The sequence below is a fragment of the Podarcis erhardii genome, assembly GCF_964252035.2.
Source record: "Podarcis erhardii genome assembly, chromosome: 2".
Taxonomy (NCBI): Eukaryota; Metazoa; Chordata; class Lepidosauria; order Squamata; family Lacertidae; genus Podarcis; species Podarcis erhardii.
Window position 1 is genome coordinate 59,441,503 of NC_138498.1, and position 18,265 is coordinate 59,459,767.

General features: G+C 39.8%; 1 protein-coding gene across 4 annotated transcripts; it reads left to right on the top strand.

Annotated features, from left to right (window-relative positions):
• Positions 1-263: 263 nt before the first annotated feature.
• On the top strand, positions 264-13,098 carry LOC309335372 (UPF0461 protein C5orf24 homolog). Of its 4 annotated transcripts, XM_081850399.1 has the most exons (3): positions 264-556; positions 8,457-8,886; positions 10,727-13,098. In XM_081850399.1, exons 2-3 carry the CDS (start codon positions 8,460-8,462, stop codon positions 10,765-10,767), a joined length of 468 nt encoding a protein of 155 aa, XP_081706525.1. In that variant the 5' UTR covers positions 264-556; positions 8,457-8,459; the 3' UTR covers positions 10,768-13,098. The 4 variants fall into 4 exon arrangements, with proteins under 4 accessions (XP_081706525.1, XP_081706524.1, XP_081706526.1 ...); XM_081850398.1 differs by having other exon boundaries at positions 267-556; positions 8,457-13,098; XM_081850400.1 differs by lacking the exon at positions 264-556 and adding an exon at positions 575-718 and having other exon boundaries at positions 8,457-13,098.
• The last annotated feature ends 5,167 nt before the right edge of the window (positions 13,099-18,265 follow it).

Consider the following 18,265-nt stretch of genomic DNA (forward strand, 5'->3'; position numbering starts at 1 on the left):
ACAATACCGCACCCGCTCGCCTTCGCGGGGCTCTTTGTGGACCCACGTCTCTCCCTCATTCCTCCTCTTCCGCCTCAGAGCAGGCGGCACCTCCGCCGCGGCCGAGCCAGGCCCTGAGCTGCTCCCCCGGCGAGCGGCCCCTTCCTCTCAGGCGTCCGCCTGCCGCTCCCTTCCTCCTCCTCCTCCTCACAGACCAGCCGCCTCCCCTCCCCCTCCCCTCCCGTCGGCCTCTGCCTCTCCCGCTCGCTCCCGCGGCGCGTTGGCCCAGACCAGGAGCGCGCACGTCGCCGCCACGGCTCCCTGCAGCTGCTCCGGCCCTGCTCTCGCGGCCCGCCCCGCCGTCTCCGCTTCTCCCCCGCCGGTCTCTCTCTCTCTCTCGCCCGGCCGCCTGCGACGAAGGAAGCCGGCGGGGAGGGGCCCCAGCGCCCCGCGACGCGTCCCGACGACGACGACGACGACGACAACCCTCGTCGAGCTCGCGCCTCGCGGACCGAGCCACCAACCGCCGCCGCCTTGTCCCCTCCCCTCCCCCTCCGCCCTGCCAAGAATCCCTCAGGTAGGAGCCGCCCCGGGCCTGAGAGTGCCGCCCGCTTCTCTCCTGTTCTCCGCCGCGCAAGATGGAGCCTCACCCAGCTGGCTCCAAAGAAAGGCAGGCAGGCAGGCAGGCAGGAGAGCGCCTTTCTCTCTCCTGGCGCCTTTCGGGCGCAGTCGGCGGAAGGCAGCACCCCCTGCGCCTCCCTCCTCCTTGCACCCCGGGGTGCCCGTGGGGTTTAGCGGGGTGGCACCATTTCCGCCGCTTCCTCTACCCGCCCCCCCCCCGCCGTTTCTGTATCCAATTGTACAATTAGGTGGGTGGAATTGAAGGACCCTTCTTTCGCCGGGTGCCCGGAGAATAGACAGCCAGACAGGGCAGCAATAGGTTGAACTAGATCTGGACAGCCTTCCCCCCCCCTCTTTTTCCTCCCCTCCATGTAGGCGAGACGGGGTGGGTGGCTTGGTCTGCAAAACACACACACACACACACACACACACACACACACACAGCTTCCTCCACCTTATTTCATTTGTTCTCTTCAAAGGCCCTCACAAAATTAAAACTACGACTTTTTGTGGTGGTTGAAGCCGTCTAAATTTGCAACATCGCCGCAGCCACCCTTAGTTGTGCCGCGTCACATAAATATAACTAAATTGAAACAAAAAAAACCCGAATGCTAAAAAACCTAGGGGGGAAAACGGAGGGAAGCCTCTCCTCTCCTCGGCTTCTGCCTATCATCCAAGTGTGAACAAAAGGGCTATGTAGGTGAGAGAGCATATTAAAGGCTAACTTATTTAACTAGCCAGAGTAAGGCAGATGCGGAGTCTTAACAGCTTTTTGGCCCAAGTGGAATGATGGAAAAGGTTATCATTCCCATGCCCCAAGACCTATTTAATTTCCCCCAGTGCTGATAATGAGGCACCATCTAATACAGACACAGAACGACTGTGTGTTCCCTCTGAATGTCCCAGGAAGGACAATTATGCTCCAGTGTGGGGTTGGAGGGGAAAGCAGGGATAAGCTTCTGTCAGTCTGCCCTCTATTCCTGAACTGCTATGGTCACTCAGTAGCAGGGAAAGAGATACATTTTGTGGTTTTTATAACAGTATCTCTTTAGAATTTGTCTTGTTAAGTGTCCTGTTAGTTAACAAAGGCACTTTGAGCTGTTCTCTTTGTGTGTGATTTCTTGTTTATATCTAACCAACTATATGTTTAATGAAAAACAATGCCTGTCCCTGTATTTTGTACATATGTGTAAGCATACCTTTAATATATGGGACTGACAAATATTTGCATTGCTAGTTACTTAAATATTATATTGATTAGTGCTACCCACATTTATTAAGACCTGCTGCTTAAGTGCATCTCATTAGACCATTACATGTATAGCATTAGTGTGTGCTTTAGAATTGTTTTATGGGATCTAAGTTTATGCTTGTAAACATTTAAAATGCAATCCTAACCCCCAATCCATGCTTCTGGAGGGGAGTAGGAGCCAACGCATATTCCCGTACACTGTTCTTTACACTTGCAGGGTATCTGGTACTTCTGGTGCTACAGAGTATCTCACTGCAGCACAGGAGGGATGGCAGATGCAAATGTATTATTGGTGATGGAGCTGCTGGAGGACCCCCATACCAAGGTGTTTGGGGTAGAATTGGAGTAACAAGGATCCTCTATATCCTAAGCTGGTCCACTTCCCAGAGAGGGGTCCAAATTTGGTGCCTCTGCTGCACCAGTCTGCAGCAAAAATTGTGATTTCAATCTCCCCATCTTCCAATCTAGCTGATGCAAGTAGGAGGGCTTTGGAGACACCAGTGGTTCTATCACTCCATTTTGCCCTGCTGTTTCCCATCCAGAGGTAGGATTGCTCCCTTAGGCTGCAATCCTATACACACTTATCTGGAAGTAGCTCCCAGATTCTTGTGTGGTTTACTTTTGATTGCACTATTATTGTTCTCATGCATTTAGCTTGTACATATTTTAAGATTAGATGTTTATTTTATGGTAGATGTTTAGGAGAAATCTTTCTGCTCATGCAGATCTAAGAAAATGTTTGTTGAACATCTTAGGCTTCAGCACAGTCTTTGCAAAACTAGTGAAGAGCATGGTAAAGTACAGTCTCTAGCATGTTCTTCTGCTATTGATAGTGTCTTTATTTGCATCCTCAGATTTTTATTTGGAGGATAGAATTAGACATTTGAGCATATGTCAAGATCCCAGTGGAAGCTATTAAATTTGCCTAAGAATGTACATCAGACTGATTTTATCTCCAAAAGCCATTACAATATGAGAATTCCAGTTGCAATGTTTTTTGTTTAATGGTAAAAGCCAGAAAAGCAGCATGCCAACTGCCCCCCCCCCCGGTCCCTTAGGAGTGAAGTTGATTAGGCCAGAAGATATCTGCTTGCACAAATGCCCTCTCTATTAGAGGAGTTCCTGTGAGAAACCATTCCAGCTTCATTTTGACACAGCAGGCTGGAGTGCTTATTTACCAGACTACTTTGGTGGGACCCATTTCCATCAATCTCCCTCCTGAATGAACAGGAATGATGGGAATTGCAGTCCATGCTCTTGAAGGGCCAAAGACTTTCCATTCCTGACCTAAGGCATCTTTTGTGGCTACATGGGGTAGCACCCTCTGGCTCTGGTCAGTACCCAGATGGAAAATCACCTGTATCCTCCTCTCTGAGTAATGGAAGAAAGGCAGGATACCAAATGTTATAATTGTTTTATTATAATGCTTGTTCTGCTCTTTGCTACAGGAACTGCCAAGAGCAGCATACAAACTTACTGGGACAAGGTGGAAGAGTTCTATCCTTGACCAGATAGCAATTTTAGGATTGATAATAGAGTTGTTACCGGATTAAAGAGATATCAATTGATTAATTGTACGAGTCTTTTGTCAGTTAACAGAGTACATTTCCATATGGTAAAAACAATAGAATGGAAACAAGATGAGTAATTTCTGTGTTGTTAATGCATACTCACATATGTTGTATGTGTACTTTATAAGAGACATTCCTATGTTACATGAAAGGGGGAACACCTTTTAAAATACTTGCTATTTGCAGTTTTGTGACTTTTATAAAATATTTTGCTTAAAAATATGCTGTCTGATTAATCCAGGTAACCTTTTCGGCCAATTAACAGTTCAATTCTATATGTACCTACTTGGAAGTAAGTCCCATTGACTTATTTGCAGTTTCCTTCCAAATAAATGAATTAAGTGGGGATAATGATATATTCATAAGACTTAGACACATGTAAGATTGCACTGTAAAAGTTGTTAAAACTGATTAAACATTGTAGCTTCTTTATTTAATCATGTATGGCCTGCCATTTTGTTAAAATAATGTTCAATTCAAGATACTGAACCTGATTCACTGCTGCTTCTTATCACTAGCATGAAGCAAATAGTAGCATAAAGCTAATCTAACATTTCCATTGTTTGGGATATTTTTAACTAGAGGAAGTTGCATATACACCTTTCCTTCTATTAATAGCCTGTATAACTTTCTCCTGTATCCATCTCTTTCCCCCATTTGTCCCTGCAACAATAAATTGTTTATCCACAAAGAATAGTAGAATAATATTGCATCAGCCCCATGTCCTATGTGAGGACCTAGTTCAAAGTGCTGATTTTAATCTTTAAAGCGCTTAATTGCTTTGAAGCAGGATAACTGAAAGATCACATTTTCTCACATACACTTAACTGAACATTGAGATCCCCTTCAGAGGCCTGCTTCAGTTGCCCTTGCCAAGTGAAGTAAGACAGTGGCTACCAGGTCTTTTTTGTGCTAGCTCCTCAACTGTTCAATGCCCTTCCTAGAGAGGATCAACTGGCACCTTCTTTATGGCCATTCTAGGACCATGTGTTGCCCTTAGCAGCAGCAGCAGCAGCAGCAGCAGCAGCAGCAGCAGCAGCAACAACAACAACAACAACAAACCTGTGTGAAATTAAGTGTTTTATACTAAACCACTCTTGAGTGTTGTGATTTTTTTCAGTACAGTGGTACCTCGGGTTACATACGCTTCAGGTTACATACGCTTCAGGTTACAGACTCCGCTAACCTAGAAATAGTGCTTCAGGTTAAGAACTTTGCTTCAGGATAAGAACAGAAATTTTGCTCCGGCGGCGCGGCGGCAGCAGGAGGCCCCATTAGCCAAAGTGGTGCTTCAGGTTAAGAACAGTTTCAGGTTAGGAACGGACCTCCGGAACGAATTACATACTTAACCCGAGGTACCACTGTAACTTGGTTTCATTATTTTTCCTGGATATTTAATAGCAAGTTGTTACATATTTTTGTTACATTTTATTTTATCATTTTTGTGAACCGCCCATAATTCAATGTTTTTAAGTAGAATTAAATTATTAAAGTAAATGATGATGATGATGATGGAATATACATGGTGTCCTCACATGCTTCTGGCTAAAAGTAAAACATTGGAAGTATGCCTGCTGCACACCATGACTGCATGCAAGACAAATGCCCTACTTGGAAGTTATATATAATATGTATTTATAATACACACATTCTGCATTGTCATGTATATACTTGGTAGGAAGCATTGATAGATGCCAGCTTCCTATGGTGTGTATTATACAACATGTTTTGATTTATTTATTTATTTATTTATACATACATACCCCGCCCATCTGGCTGGGTTTCTGGGCGGCTCCCAACAAAACACTAAAAACAAAATAAAACTTCAAACATTAAAAACTTCTTGAAACAGGGCTGCCTTCAGATGTCTTCTAAAAGTCAGATAGTTGTTTATTTCCTTGACATCTGATGGGAGGGCGTTCCACAGGGCGGGTGCCACTACTGAGAAGGCCCTCTGCCTCATTCCCTGTAACCTCACTTCTTGTAGGGAGAGAACTGCCAGAAGGCCCTCGGCACTGGACCTCAGTGTCCAGGCTGAACTATGGGGGTAGAGACCCTACTTCAGGTATACTGAATGACCAGGTGCATGTGGGATTCATGCAACTCCTTACTTTGAATTCACTTCAGCATAGGAAGCTTGTTGTACATGAAGCAGCACTGCATGAAAAGCTATCTGGAAGCCAGTTTATAAGTGGCCTCGATCAATCTACATTACAACAAAGCCCCTGGCATAACTGCTGCTGAGGTTAGTGGAGAAATCCTTCACAGACAGTGGGGTCTCCAGTGAGCACCATGACACTTTGAGGATAGATGATCCTAAACTGTCACATTGACAAGGTCATTGATAATAAAAGGGCTTGTGCATCAAATGGTTGATCATTGTTTCCTAATTGGATGACCTCTTGCTAAGACACTGTATTTCAACACCACATCGAAGGCCAGATTACATGTTGACTGGTATACCATTAGCACCTCTAGTTTACCCACCTTTCTAAAATGTTCTTCAGCAGACAGGTCAGGTGTTGAAAATTGATGTAAGTTTTTTGGGGGAAAGTTAAGCTTGGATGGAGAAATTATTGAATTAAATAGTTCAGTGTCATCTTTCTAAGCAACAATGTGGTTTTCACAGATTGCCAAACAATTACAACATAAGTAGATTTGTGTGCCATATTACCTAATTCTTTCTAGGCCAAGTTTAATAACAACATTTCCATAAAAAATCCATTGATGCCATTGCTTTTGAAACAATCTGGGAAAAGAATCCTTTCATAATAATACACCTGTTTAATGAATGAGCTCTTCTTAAGATTGGAGTTGACATTATACTGATTTACTTTTGGTATATATTCAAATATTCTCTAAAATAGATAAATATTTCAAAGCTTACATTCATTTAGAAACTTCCATTTTGTTTTCAATCTGGATACCAAGACCACAGTTAGTATTTTGGAAATGTAGACTAGAGCATCATCTTTGAAGGAAAGAGACCTAGAATAAACAAGAAGCAGCTATACAAACAATCAGTAAAGAGAGAAAGAATTACACCACTACTGAGCCCATATTATGAGACCAAGGAGTTAAGAGGCTTTTAAGAGACTGATAAACAATGGGTCACATCAAACCTTTGGTTTGATTGAATCCTCATCAAAACCAGAAGGATTTACATGGGAGATGTCATATCTCTCTATCTATGAATGAATAGGAGAGCTGCTTCATAACAAATTCATCATACCTATGCTGAAAAGCAGGAAAGAAACAAACAATGTCTGGTACTTCATAATTGATTCTACTGGCCTCCCATCCTGAGTTTGCAAATATAGGCAGGCACTGTAAATTTGGGGCATTAAAGAGAAAAAAATATTAGAAGACACTGAGATCCAGCACTGAGAGCCTTCTGGCGGTTCCCTCATTGCGAGAAGTGAGGTTACAGGGAACCAGACAGAGGGTCTTCTCAGTAGTGGCACCCGCCCTGTTGAACGCCCTCCCTTCAGATGTGAAGGAAATAGCAACTATCTTCTTTTTAAAAGACATCTGAAGGCAGCCCTGTTTAGGGAAGTTTTTAATATTTAATGCTGTATTGTTTTTAACACTTGATTGGAAGCCACCCAGAGTGGCTGGGGAAACTCAGCCAGATGGGCAGGGTATAAATAATAAATTATTATTATTATTATTCTATAATGATATATGCCTTGGAATGGGGAAGATAGTTTAATTTCCTATGGATGCAGAAACACTTTCTTAATGAAAGCTAAAATATGAGAGCTGACCCTGCATCCTTAACTATCTTAGAATAGAGAATATGAATACAGTTGAGAGAGGACTGGTCTCTAGTATATAGGAAAACATGGAAATTGATTGTGGCAGAGAAATCGCAGCAGTCCAGAATTCACTGTAGACTATCCACTCTTAAAACCAGTTTCCAGATGCACAATATAAACTGTATTAAAACCATTACCCTCAATTTATGGCAGGGTTGTGTGGCCAAAGTAATGTGCTGCCACTTGTGCAAACACTTTCTGGTCTTTATTTTTCCAGGAACTAATCACAAAGCAACAAATAAACATTGACTCCCAGTTAGCACTTCTGAATAGTGCTTCTAAAATGACAGATATTAAAAGTAAAGCTCTGATTTTGTATCTACTATTGACAGTCTGGTTTTGAAAAAAGACTATAAAAGGAGCCACAAGAGAGTATGCAAAATGTGCAGTATTATGTCAGAGAAGCTAACACAAGCTGAGCATGGGGGGGCCAAATTATTTTTGGAATGGTTTGATTTTATTATTTATATTCACACACACAATATAAACAATGGAGTACCACCATAAAATATCTATGTCCTTTTAAATGTGTTTGTTGGAAGGGAGGTTATTGGTTTGTTCTTGTTCTTGTTTTTATTATATATTTCGTGTTCTCATTTTGTATCTTTATGTTGTGAACTGCTCGTGATCTTCAGATGAAGGGTAGTATAAAAATTTAAGAAATAGAAATAAAATAAAATGTCAGAATACACTTACTGGAATGGCTTTTTCAATTCTTGGTCATGTCAGATATACCTGAAAAGAACTAAGAAGAAAAATATGAAAAAATACAGTCAGTAGAATCCTATCTATACATAATAGCCCCTGAAACATTATTTTTTATGTTCCTGTAAGTTTTATGATTATGAAACCAATAAAAATTAATTTAAAAAGGAACTTTTGGTTCACTGTGATTTTTTTAAAGCACCAATCATTGCAGTGCTGAAACTCTGTGTAAGATTTATTTGTGCTAAATCAAAGATTAATGCAAAAATGTAAAATTAGCAGAAACCCATGCTGTAATATATTGATAGTGTTTTGGAGTAGTATTTGATTAATGAGTCTGTTGATACTCAAGATGTCTTGTTTAGGTGTTGGTTTGTGCCCTGTGCTGATTTGTCTAATTTTGGAGGGCATTGCAAATATTTCCCTGCTGAATGTTACCTTATTTTTTTTTCATCTCTCCCTCTCTCCCTCTCTCCCTCTCTCCCTCTCTCTCTCTCTCTCTCTCGGTAGAAAATGATGCATCCTGTTGCCAGCGGTAACTCCCCTTTCTGTGGGTCTGGGAAGAGTTCTTGCCTTAATGATGACAACGTGACCCCCACTGATCAGTTTGATTTGTATTCCACACAACAAACCAAGTATAGCCACACAGTCAGCCACAAGCCAATACCATGCCAGAGACAAGATGCGTTAAATGAACCACATTTGCAGACCACAAGTGGCAGGAGTATAGAGACGAAAGATGATATAAAGAAAAAGAAAAACCTCAACAGATCTGGTAAACGTGGAAGACCTTCTGGGACCACAAAATCAGCGGGCTACAGAACGAGCACAGGTAGACCGCTGGGGACCACCAAAGCAGCTGGATTTAAGACAAGTCCAGGTAGACCCTTGGGTACAACTAAAGCTGCAGGATACAAAGTCAGCCCAGGGAGACCTCCAGGTAGCATTAAAGCTCTATCACGGCTTGCAAATCTAAGTTATACTTGTAGCAGCGCAGCATTTCCCTATGCTGTGGTACATAACAGAGGAGTGCATGCTGCTGGTGAAACAAGTAGCAAAATCAAGCAGCCCGCTGAGTGAAAAACGAGGAATTAAGTAACATTTCCTCAGTAATTCTTTTTAAATTATCTGAGTTGTGGCATGTTTTTTTCACTTCTTTTGTAACATTTCCATAACTTACTTTCCTACATTTTATTTTTTTAAAGATGTCATATCATAATCACTTAATGTTTCTTACGTTCACAAGCGGACTCCTCAATGGTGCCCTTGTCTATTTCCAGAAAATAATTACTAATATTCTAAGTGTCAAAGTTATTGTCTGGCCATTTTAGTTATGTGGTTAGCAATTCAATAGCAGAATTCTGCATCCTAGGTTATTTATAGTCAAAATAAAGACTTGTTCAACAAGTAACCAGAAGTAAACTAATAGAAACCAATTATTCAGGACAGCTTTACCAGGAATAGTTCTGTAAAGTTTGCAGTGTATGTCTCTTTTTTCTTTTTCTTTTTGTTAATAGGAGGAAGTAGAAAAAGAACTAAATTTTCCACAATGGCTGGAACTTAACACGGACCTCAATATTTGTAGATACTTCAAAATTTCAAAACTATATTTTTTAAAAAGTGGTCATTCCAGGCAGTCATTGCATTAAAGTGCTATCAGTTTCAAGTAATCCAAACATTAAAAAAAAGTCCTATGTAGCACCTGATATATATCCAAAGTGCTATTTTTCCATTAAAGTATGGTAGCTCTCCTGCATATGCTAACTGTTGGACACTGACTTACAATTTATAAAAGCCTAAGACTACACATACCAAATCAAAAAGAATTAAATATTTGAAATATTTTATAATTTAACTTCTAAAAAGTGCTATCAAATATGCAAATAATGTACAGGTGTAGTAAAAGTTGTGGCTGAGATTCTGCACATTTGTGTGCTCCTAAATCCAGTCCATTTCAGTGACATTTGGCATACACAGATATATGTGAGATTTGCCCTTTGTTCTCAGATCTGTCAATAAATATACACATTTTAAGTGACTGCAATATCTGCATAGATGGCAGCAGTTTTTTAGGATTTCAAATATTTGGTGTGGTTGAAAATTATACCTTTCAGATAGATAATCTTGTCATGTTTAATAATTTTGCCAGTGGAAGTCTTATTTATCACACATACTGTAGCTAAGAGAGCGTATATCTACCAAAGGATGACATTTCATGGATCATAATTGGAAATGATACAGTTGATGCACAAGCAAGTTGCAGTTTGATGTGTTTATAGACCCCAGATATATAACAAACTATTGGAATACATCTATGCATGGAGGTGCAGAACTATACATACATTTTGACATTTTGTGCACCTAAAATAAATGTTCTGCATTGAATTGGGTATGTGTTGTTATTTTTTAAAATGTGTATGTGTGAGAGAGAGACAATGTATAATACACACATTACGTTGTAACTGAATAAACTCTCAATATTGAATATATTCCAAATATTTCTTTAGAACTAAAGCTATTCTGAAAATAAGTTTACATATAGTTATAGATTAAAAATTTAAATTTGTATCTTCAAATACGCAAGAGAGAGGTTATAGATAAATATTTGCAAATTCATGGGGACAGACTTCTTTCAGGTTAATTAGAGAGATGAAAATGAACAGTATTGATTCTTTTCCTTTGTAAGATAAATATTGTGGCCTGCTGACATTTTGATGACAACTCTGATTTTAGTAATGACAACTTAAGAAATGGATGTCATTTCATGCCTTTTTTATCAGGAAAAAAGCAGCAAGCCTTCAGGTGTTCCAGTGATGCCTAACTCATAATGAGCTGGACTTTATCCTGTATTTTATAATAGGTGTGTTGAATTGTTTTGGGGGGACTTTGTATGCACTGGCAACCTTGAACCTCAACAGTACTGGAAGGCTCTTTAGTCATGTAAACTAATGGCAGCTAAATGCTGGTAAAATACTTTTTTGCTGAAGCTATGAAGTCCATTATATATTTCCTCAAGAAACTTCGGAATATGAAACTCTTATTAATTTTCCCCACAGTGGTGCAACTTCTGACACACACAGTGCTAATGTGAGTTAGTTCACCCTCAGGACATATATTGTGTTGGCTGTTTTGTTAGATGGTTCTTTTTTTTCCAACCCAGAGGCTGCTTCAGACCCTTTCTGAACTCTCTCTAGGAAAGCAGCTGAATGTAAAAACTACAAGAACGGCACACCTTACTGGCAAGGAGCAAGTTGCATGTCACCAATGTACCTTTGAGTAACTCTACTTACCTCCTCCTGTTTTTTAAAGCTACCCTTTTATTTCTCACGTGTGCATCTCCTCAATGGTGTCGTGCAGTGTGTTGGGAGACAACGCAGATGCATTATTGCTCTAGTATAATGAATTTTGTATTCACATATGCTGAGAAAATAATGAACTCATCTAAGCAATTTATGTTCATTTATAGTGCTTATTAATTATATCATATGGAAAACTTACCCATTAAAATAACTTAATATTGTAAGTTGGGAGGGGGGGCCAGAAAAATCCTCTTTCATTTCTCTAAAGGGCAGTTTAACGCCTGGATTTGTTAATGAGGCCAGAAAAACACTGTTGGGCATTTCTTGATTCCAGTTCATTTTATCCTCTACTGCGGTTTACAAGTGCCATGCTGTGGGGGAAAACAGAAGTCAAGAACTTGAGATGTTTGAATGGTATATTCAAATATTTTTGCTACTCCTGTATATAATCTCCAGAATACATTGTGTTTTTCTTTTTCTTTTCTTTTTTTGTAACACTGTCTCTTGTCATGACAAACACTGAAACAGCATGTTAATTCCTATACTTTGATATTATTGGAGATGGGGAGGAGGAATGTCCCTTTCTTCTTGTAGTATTAATACATGATTTGTAAAGCAAATTGATAATTTTATATTATATACCTTAATTCTGCTCTTCATAAGCTAGGATTGTTGATATGTATTGGCACTGTTCAGAAAATCTACATGTCAAACTTGTGTTCACTTTTCTTTTGATTTAAAAATAACCTTTTTCACCTTTTGATAAAGCAGTTAGCATAATTAAGCATTAAGAGAGATCTATACTACAGCCGCTATTTTAAACACTTACAGAAATTGCTGTTCACTTTCTGGTGAAATTTACTTAAACTGTAGAACCAAATAATTTTACTTCTATTTTTGAAGTCTTGCACTGGATATTTTCAAAATCTTTACACACACACACATACACACACACACACACACACTGCTGTAAGTTTAATTAGGGGATAACTATTGTGAAGGTAGCATTTTAAAAAAGACTGGTAATTTTCTTAAATGCATTCATGTTTTGCAAGTTTTGAGAATAGAACTTCCTGGTCAGGACTCATCTGGCATTTCTGTTTTGCAGTGGTCCATTTCAATTATGTTTTGAAGTTGCTTTTGGTCTTGGGACAAACCCAGCAAGTCAGGATAATGCATATGGGATGAGATATTCCCTGATCTACAATACAGAAGGCAGTTAATATCAGAGCATTAACTTTTGCCTTCTTTTGAAAGACAGAGTAGTAGAGATAACTTTACAGCTTTTTCCTAAGTTGTCATTCTGGTTTTTATTACTGTATGTATAGAGCAGCATCAATCAATTTATTAAATACAAAACAGTTTATTGTAATCAAAGTTCTTGGATTCCACTTATATTCACATTATGTTTTATTATTATACATATATTTAACATAGTTCAAACATTATTATACATGTAAGAAAATACTAGAGCGGCCTTTCCTTCTGATTTTTTTCCAGATAGATAAATCTAGGTTCTGCGATGTGTAATCTATTTCATCTTGAAAGTTATAGTAATTTTATGAAATTTTTCAGAAATCTGCTTAAATGGGCCATTTTAAGATTCTCATCTTTCACTGTTTGCTTTTCTGATGGGATGGGTTATTTTGGTGGAAACAGTTGCTCATTAATTATCACCCTGTCTTCTGCTGTAAAAAGTCTGATTAGATACTGTGTATGTTCTTATGTCCATGAACTTCAGCTACTCGTGTGCAATTGTCTGTATGGGAATGGAGTAGTGTTCATGATCTGTATTTACGTCATCATATGGATGTATATTTATTAATAAAGTAATTGCTTTAAACACCAAATAACTTTATTACTGTATGTTTTATATTCTTGCCACCCCACCCCCACCCCCATACAGTATAAGTTGAAACCCAGCAAACACCTGTTAAATTAACCAGCTTTGCAGATGAATGAAGCAACTCTTCAATTGTTACGCATAATAAGAAATGGAAGGTTTTGAATTACTTTTTTATATGCTTTCCGTCGCTTGTTCTTTTCTGGTGATGGATATATTTTCCAAACAAAAATAATTCCCAACTCCTTTCTCTCCCCCACTTTATTTTCTGAAAGTATTAGGGATTGGGCCCACCATATAGGGATTACTTACTCCCTTCCTGCTTGTTGTTATCTCCAGGCCAGCTTACCCATCATAATTAGGATACTGGGCAATGCAGATAGTCTTAGTGGCCGTAAACAGCAATACTGCAGCCCCACTATTTCTTGAAAGACTTTCAGAAATGTTATAAGACCACCTTGCATTAATTTTAGTGACAGTTCAAACCTTGGTTTGAGTGACTTCAGGTTTTTCATTTATCTGAACTTAATTTATTATATGTATGTTTTCAACTTACATCAACAGACTTGCTCTGCAATTTGACAAGGAAAACATTTTTACAGTGGTATTACATATAGAGGAGGGGTGGGGAACTGGATCAGATCAGCAGGCTGCATCCATATCTGAGCCACCCTCTGCTGACCCCTTTTGACTGGCAGATGTCATGTGACAGCCATTTATTCAAACTCCAAAAGGAGGAATCAGCAGCACGCTCAAGTGCGCTCCTGAGACTTCCCTTCTTCCTTTGTAGCCTTAGCTTGAATTGAAGCTGCTACTGCTGCCGCAAAGACTCTAGCAGAAAGCAGTGCTAATTGTACATCCTGTTTTGACAGGGATCAGCTCCACTTGGGTGCTCTGATTGGGAGCTCCTGAGTGGAGCTGACCCCAGTGGTCTTTGCATTTAAAAGCACTAAATGCAAGTCTTGCTTGCCAAGGAACAATGCAGAGCACACTTTAAGACTCCTGGTGGTTTCTTTGCAGTTGTGACTTTACCTGCCGCACACCTGTTACCATAAGAAGTCAGGTGTGAGGCAGGTGAGTGTGGCTTGGAGAATACAGCCTTGTAGGTTAAAATTGGGATCCTGGTGGGCCTAATTTGTCTTGTGTGTTGGATGCTTCCCATCCTGATAAAGAGAAAGGGGATGTAGTTCAGTGCTTTGCATGCAGAATGTCCAAGTTTCTACCTTAGCGTCTCCAAGTTGGATTGGGAAAGACTTGTGTCTGCAATCCTGGAGAGCTGCTGTTAGTCAATAGGTGATATATAGTGTCATGTGAATGGACTTCTTCCCCACCCCACCCTACAGAGGAAATTGGGGGGGGGGCGGCTGCAGAAGGGAGGAGGACCTACAGCGGCTATTATTTATTTCATCTATGAATCACTTCCCACGAGGCATCCCAAAGCAATTTAGAATATTTTATTATGTTGCATGTCACCCAGTGTAGATAATTGTGAGCTAATACCAGATTCTTAATCCTCTTCTTATTCTAGATTCTTACTCCTCTTGCATTCAAAATTTTAGAGACACCCAGCTAACAATGGTGCTATACTATAGTGCTGCTCATGCCATTTTATGTAAGACACTTGATACAATTTTGCTTAAAATTTAGAATATGCAGGGTTATATCTGATGTATTGCTAGATATGTTGTTATGAGTAGTCCTCTTTAAAGATTTCGGCATTCCTATTTATCACTGTGATGTGGCAAAGTACCAATATCAATAATAATTAGGGGGAAATCTGAACTATCAAAATTTAGCATTGTTCCTGTTGGCTATGGTAATTATGGGTCAGTAAGAGGCTTTTATCCGAACAGCTATATTTAAACAATTGACCACCTTGGTGGTCTACACACCGCTGAGTATTTACTGATAACAAGACAGAAAAAAATGTCAAAAACTGCACCTTAAGTTGTCATTCAGGTACATAGGGTGGGGGCAGAAACCATTCTATGATTTTTTTTAAAATAGCAGAAAGCAGCCCCCACTTTTTTATGCAAATCACAGCTGTTAGTTAACTGTTTCAGGATAAGTTACTTAATATTCCATAAACACCATGAATTGAATCCAAATGAACTTACTTCAACAGAAGATCCAATCCCATATGGGTCCCATCTCCAATGTAAGATGGGAAGGCATTCACAAAGTATATCATTTATGCATGGACATGTAAGAGTGTGGATCAAAACTGAACATCTTTTTTGGTCCCAAGCACTGCATTTCATGGTGGGACAGAGACACACAGCAGATAAAAGATAATTATGTGTGCTTCGTGTCTGAAAAGCAAATTGCCAATAATGTGAACAATTGAAAGTATTTAAGAGCAACATGCTGCCTGGGGTTGATGGGATTTGGAGCTCAGCAACATCTGGAGGGCCACAAGCTCCCCACTCATGATCTTAAATATCCCTTTCAATTGTTCACGTTATTGGCAATTATCACCTTTGAGTTTCTGATCCCAATGAAGCAGACTAATTTTCAAATAAACTGCAAGATACAACTGCTAACCAAACCTGCCTTAAACAAACCTATAATTTCCAGGATCAAGTGCCTGGATAAAAGGGCCTTTTCTTTTTCTAAGGCATGTTTTCTTTTGCATTTTTCCAGGGTTCTTCTTTATGTTTAAGTAACCCCAAAAGGATATTCTATAGACTCAGAGTTTTTTTCATCTACAGTAACCTACGTTCTAAGTTTGTTGTAAGTTATGTCATTGTAAAATCTTCCAAAGATTAAAAGCAAAATATAACTTGCAAATGAGAGCACTTTAGATTGTTAACAGTGTCTAAAGGCAGATGGGTATCTTTCTGTACCACTTTCTGGCTTCTTTGGCATAATATCCATCTAATGAATAAGTTAATACTTTTTGTCATGGTAGAAATAAATACAAAACCTAGTTTATTTGGAACATACAATTGCAAACAGTGTGCGGGCAACTCTATTCTGTTTCGGAATTCTCATAAATTTTACATTAAAGTGCACTGAATTTGGGCCATATCAAGTCTGCTGGGTAGCTATGAAAAGAAAGAGATGATGTATGAGAGTCTTGTTATCCAACAGTGCCAAAGTAGGTTGTTTCATATGCTTCCCTAGATAAACAATAATCTATGGACTATTCATGTTCCTTTGCTGCATCTCTCCCATTATATTTGTTATTGGATAAAACAATCAAACAAACTTTGGTTTAAGAGAAAATTTTACACGCTTAGGAATTTAATTCATGTGCCAAAAGCAAGGCAATTGCAAGTTAAGCCACTCTACCCTAACTAACGAGTCATGCTTGCAGAAAAATGCATTCTACAAGCTCTTATGTTGTACTTACTTAGAAAAGCATTTTGATCCTAAAATAGCTTTTTGTTTTTAATGAATATTTTTTGAAAATGGAATTTAATTAACCTAAGGCCAATGATTGTGACAACTTGTCTATAATACATAACTCTGCAGTGATATAAAGTATTGAAAGTCACAGTATCTCAGTAATTAGATATTTCCCCTGCAAGGTAGGCCATCTTCATATTGTTGATGTTTTTAGTTTGTTTCTAGTTTGTCCTGTAGTCCCATTTGATTAGCTGTCAGTAACATCTGGAGGGCCAAACTTTCCCTACTCCGACTGCAGAGCAATATGCAGCAGCATGCCCACACATGAGCACATAGACCAGACAAACCACTTGAGGTAGCACAAATGGTTTAACTTTAATGTGTCGGGCTGTTAAACAGAAGGTTGGTGGTTTGAGCCTACACAGGGACAGCTGTGGGCAGGATTCCTGCATGACCCTCAGGGTCACTTCCAACTCTATGATTCTATGATAATCATTTTTGTATGCAGGCTTTGGAATTATCATAGGCATATGGAAAACTATCTTATGCTGAATCAGACCATGGGTCTATGTAGCTCAGCATTGTTTACACTAGCTGGATTTCAGGCAGGGTTCTTCCCCAACTCGTACCTGGAGATGCTGAGGACTGAACCTGGGATCTTCTGCATGTAATGTAGATGCTGTAAGCCTGTACCACAAAGTTATGATCTTCAAATGTCTGTAAAATAAGTTCCTATATTGTGCCTCACAGTCTTCCATTGGAAGTTATTTCTATGTACTGTATTGGCCTGAATATAAGCCTCACTTCTTTCCCAAATTCCGACCATGAAAAGTTAAAGAGTGGCTTAAATTCGTGACCTTACAAAAACTGGCTTTTACAGTATCACTGCTGAAACACATACAGTAAAATGGAACGGGTGTGAGTGCCAGCGGAATTTTAAGGGAGCAGCTTATATTTGGATATTGTCTTTTCTCTCTCCCCCCCCCTTGAATTTTAAAGGTGCAGCTTATATTCGGGCTATTACGGTAATATAATTAGAATAAAGGCTAATTAGCATAGATATCAGCACAACACAGTGGGTGAATCTTTGGGATAATCTAGGGGTCCTTTGGTCATGTCACTCTAGAATATTGCTTACATGTGAGGACTACAGCAGCTTCAAACATTAGAATCAAATTGGTTCTGCTAGCTCCATGTTGGAATAACTGAGCATTTTACAGGTTAAGTGTGGCCACTGTTGGTCAGATCCTAGCCAGTATAATGCATAGCTGTCAAGTGTCCCTTATTTGAAGGGACAGTCCCTTATTCCAGCGCCATGTCCCCCTGCTGTCCCTTATTGATGGATGTCCCTTAAATGATGTCCCTTAAATTTCAAAGGAAGCAGCTCCTCTCCCTTCCTCCCTGCTGTGTTGCTTGGCTGTGTTGCTCACCCAATAAGAAGTCTAAGAACGACTGGGGGGTGGAGCTTGCATGCCTTGTGTGTGGCTAGTTAATGCAAGCTGAGCGGGGTTTTGAATGCTGGGCGCCATTTTGTTGCACATGCTGCTGCAAACTTTGCAGTGCAAAGCCAGGCTGGGGAGCCATCTTAAGTTGAGGCTGCATAGGCCTTGTGGTGCATGTGATTCAGATTCTATTCAGTTGAACCTCTGGTTACAAAGTTGGTTGGACAGTGTTCTTGAAGCTACCCAGCATGAGTTTGACCAGACTGCAGGAGGACAGGAAGACTGGAGTGCCTGGAACAGGTGAGGCTGCAGGTCCCTTATTTTGGCTGCTGGTCCCTTATTTTCAAATCTGTAAGTTGACAGCCATGGTATAATGTGTGGTAG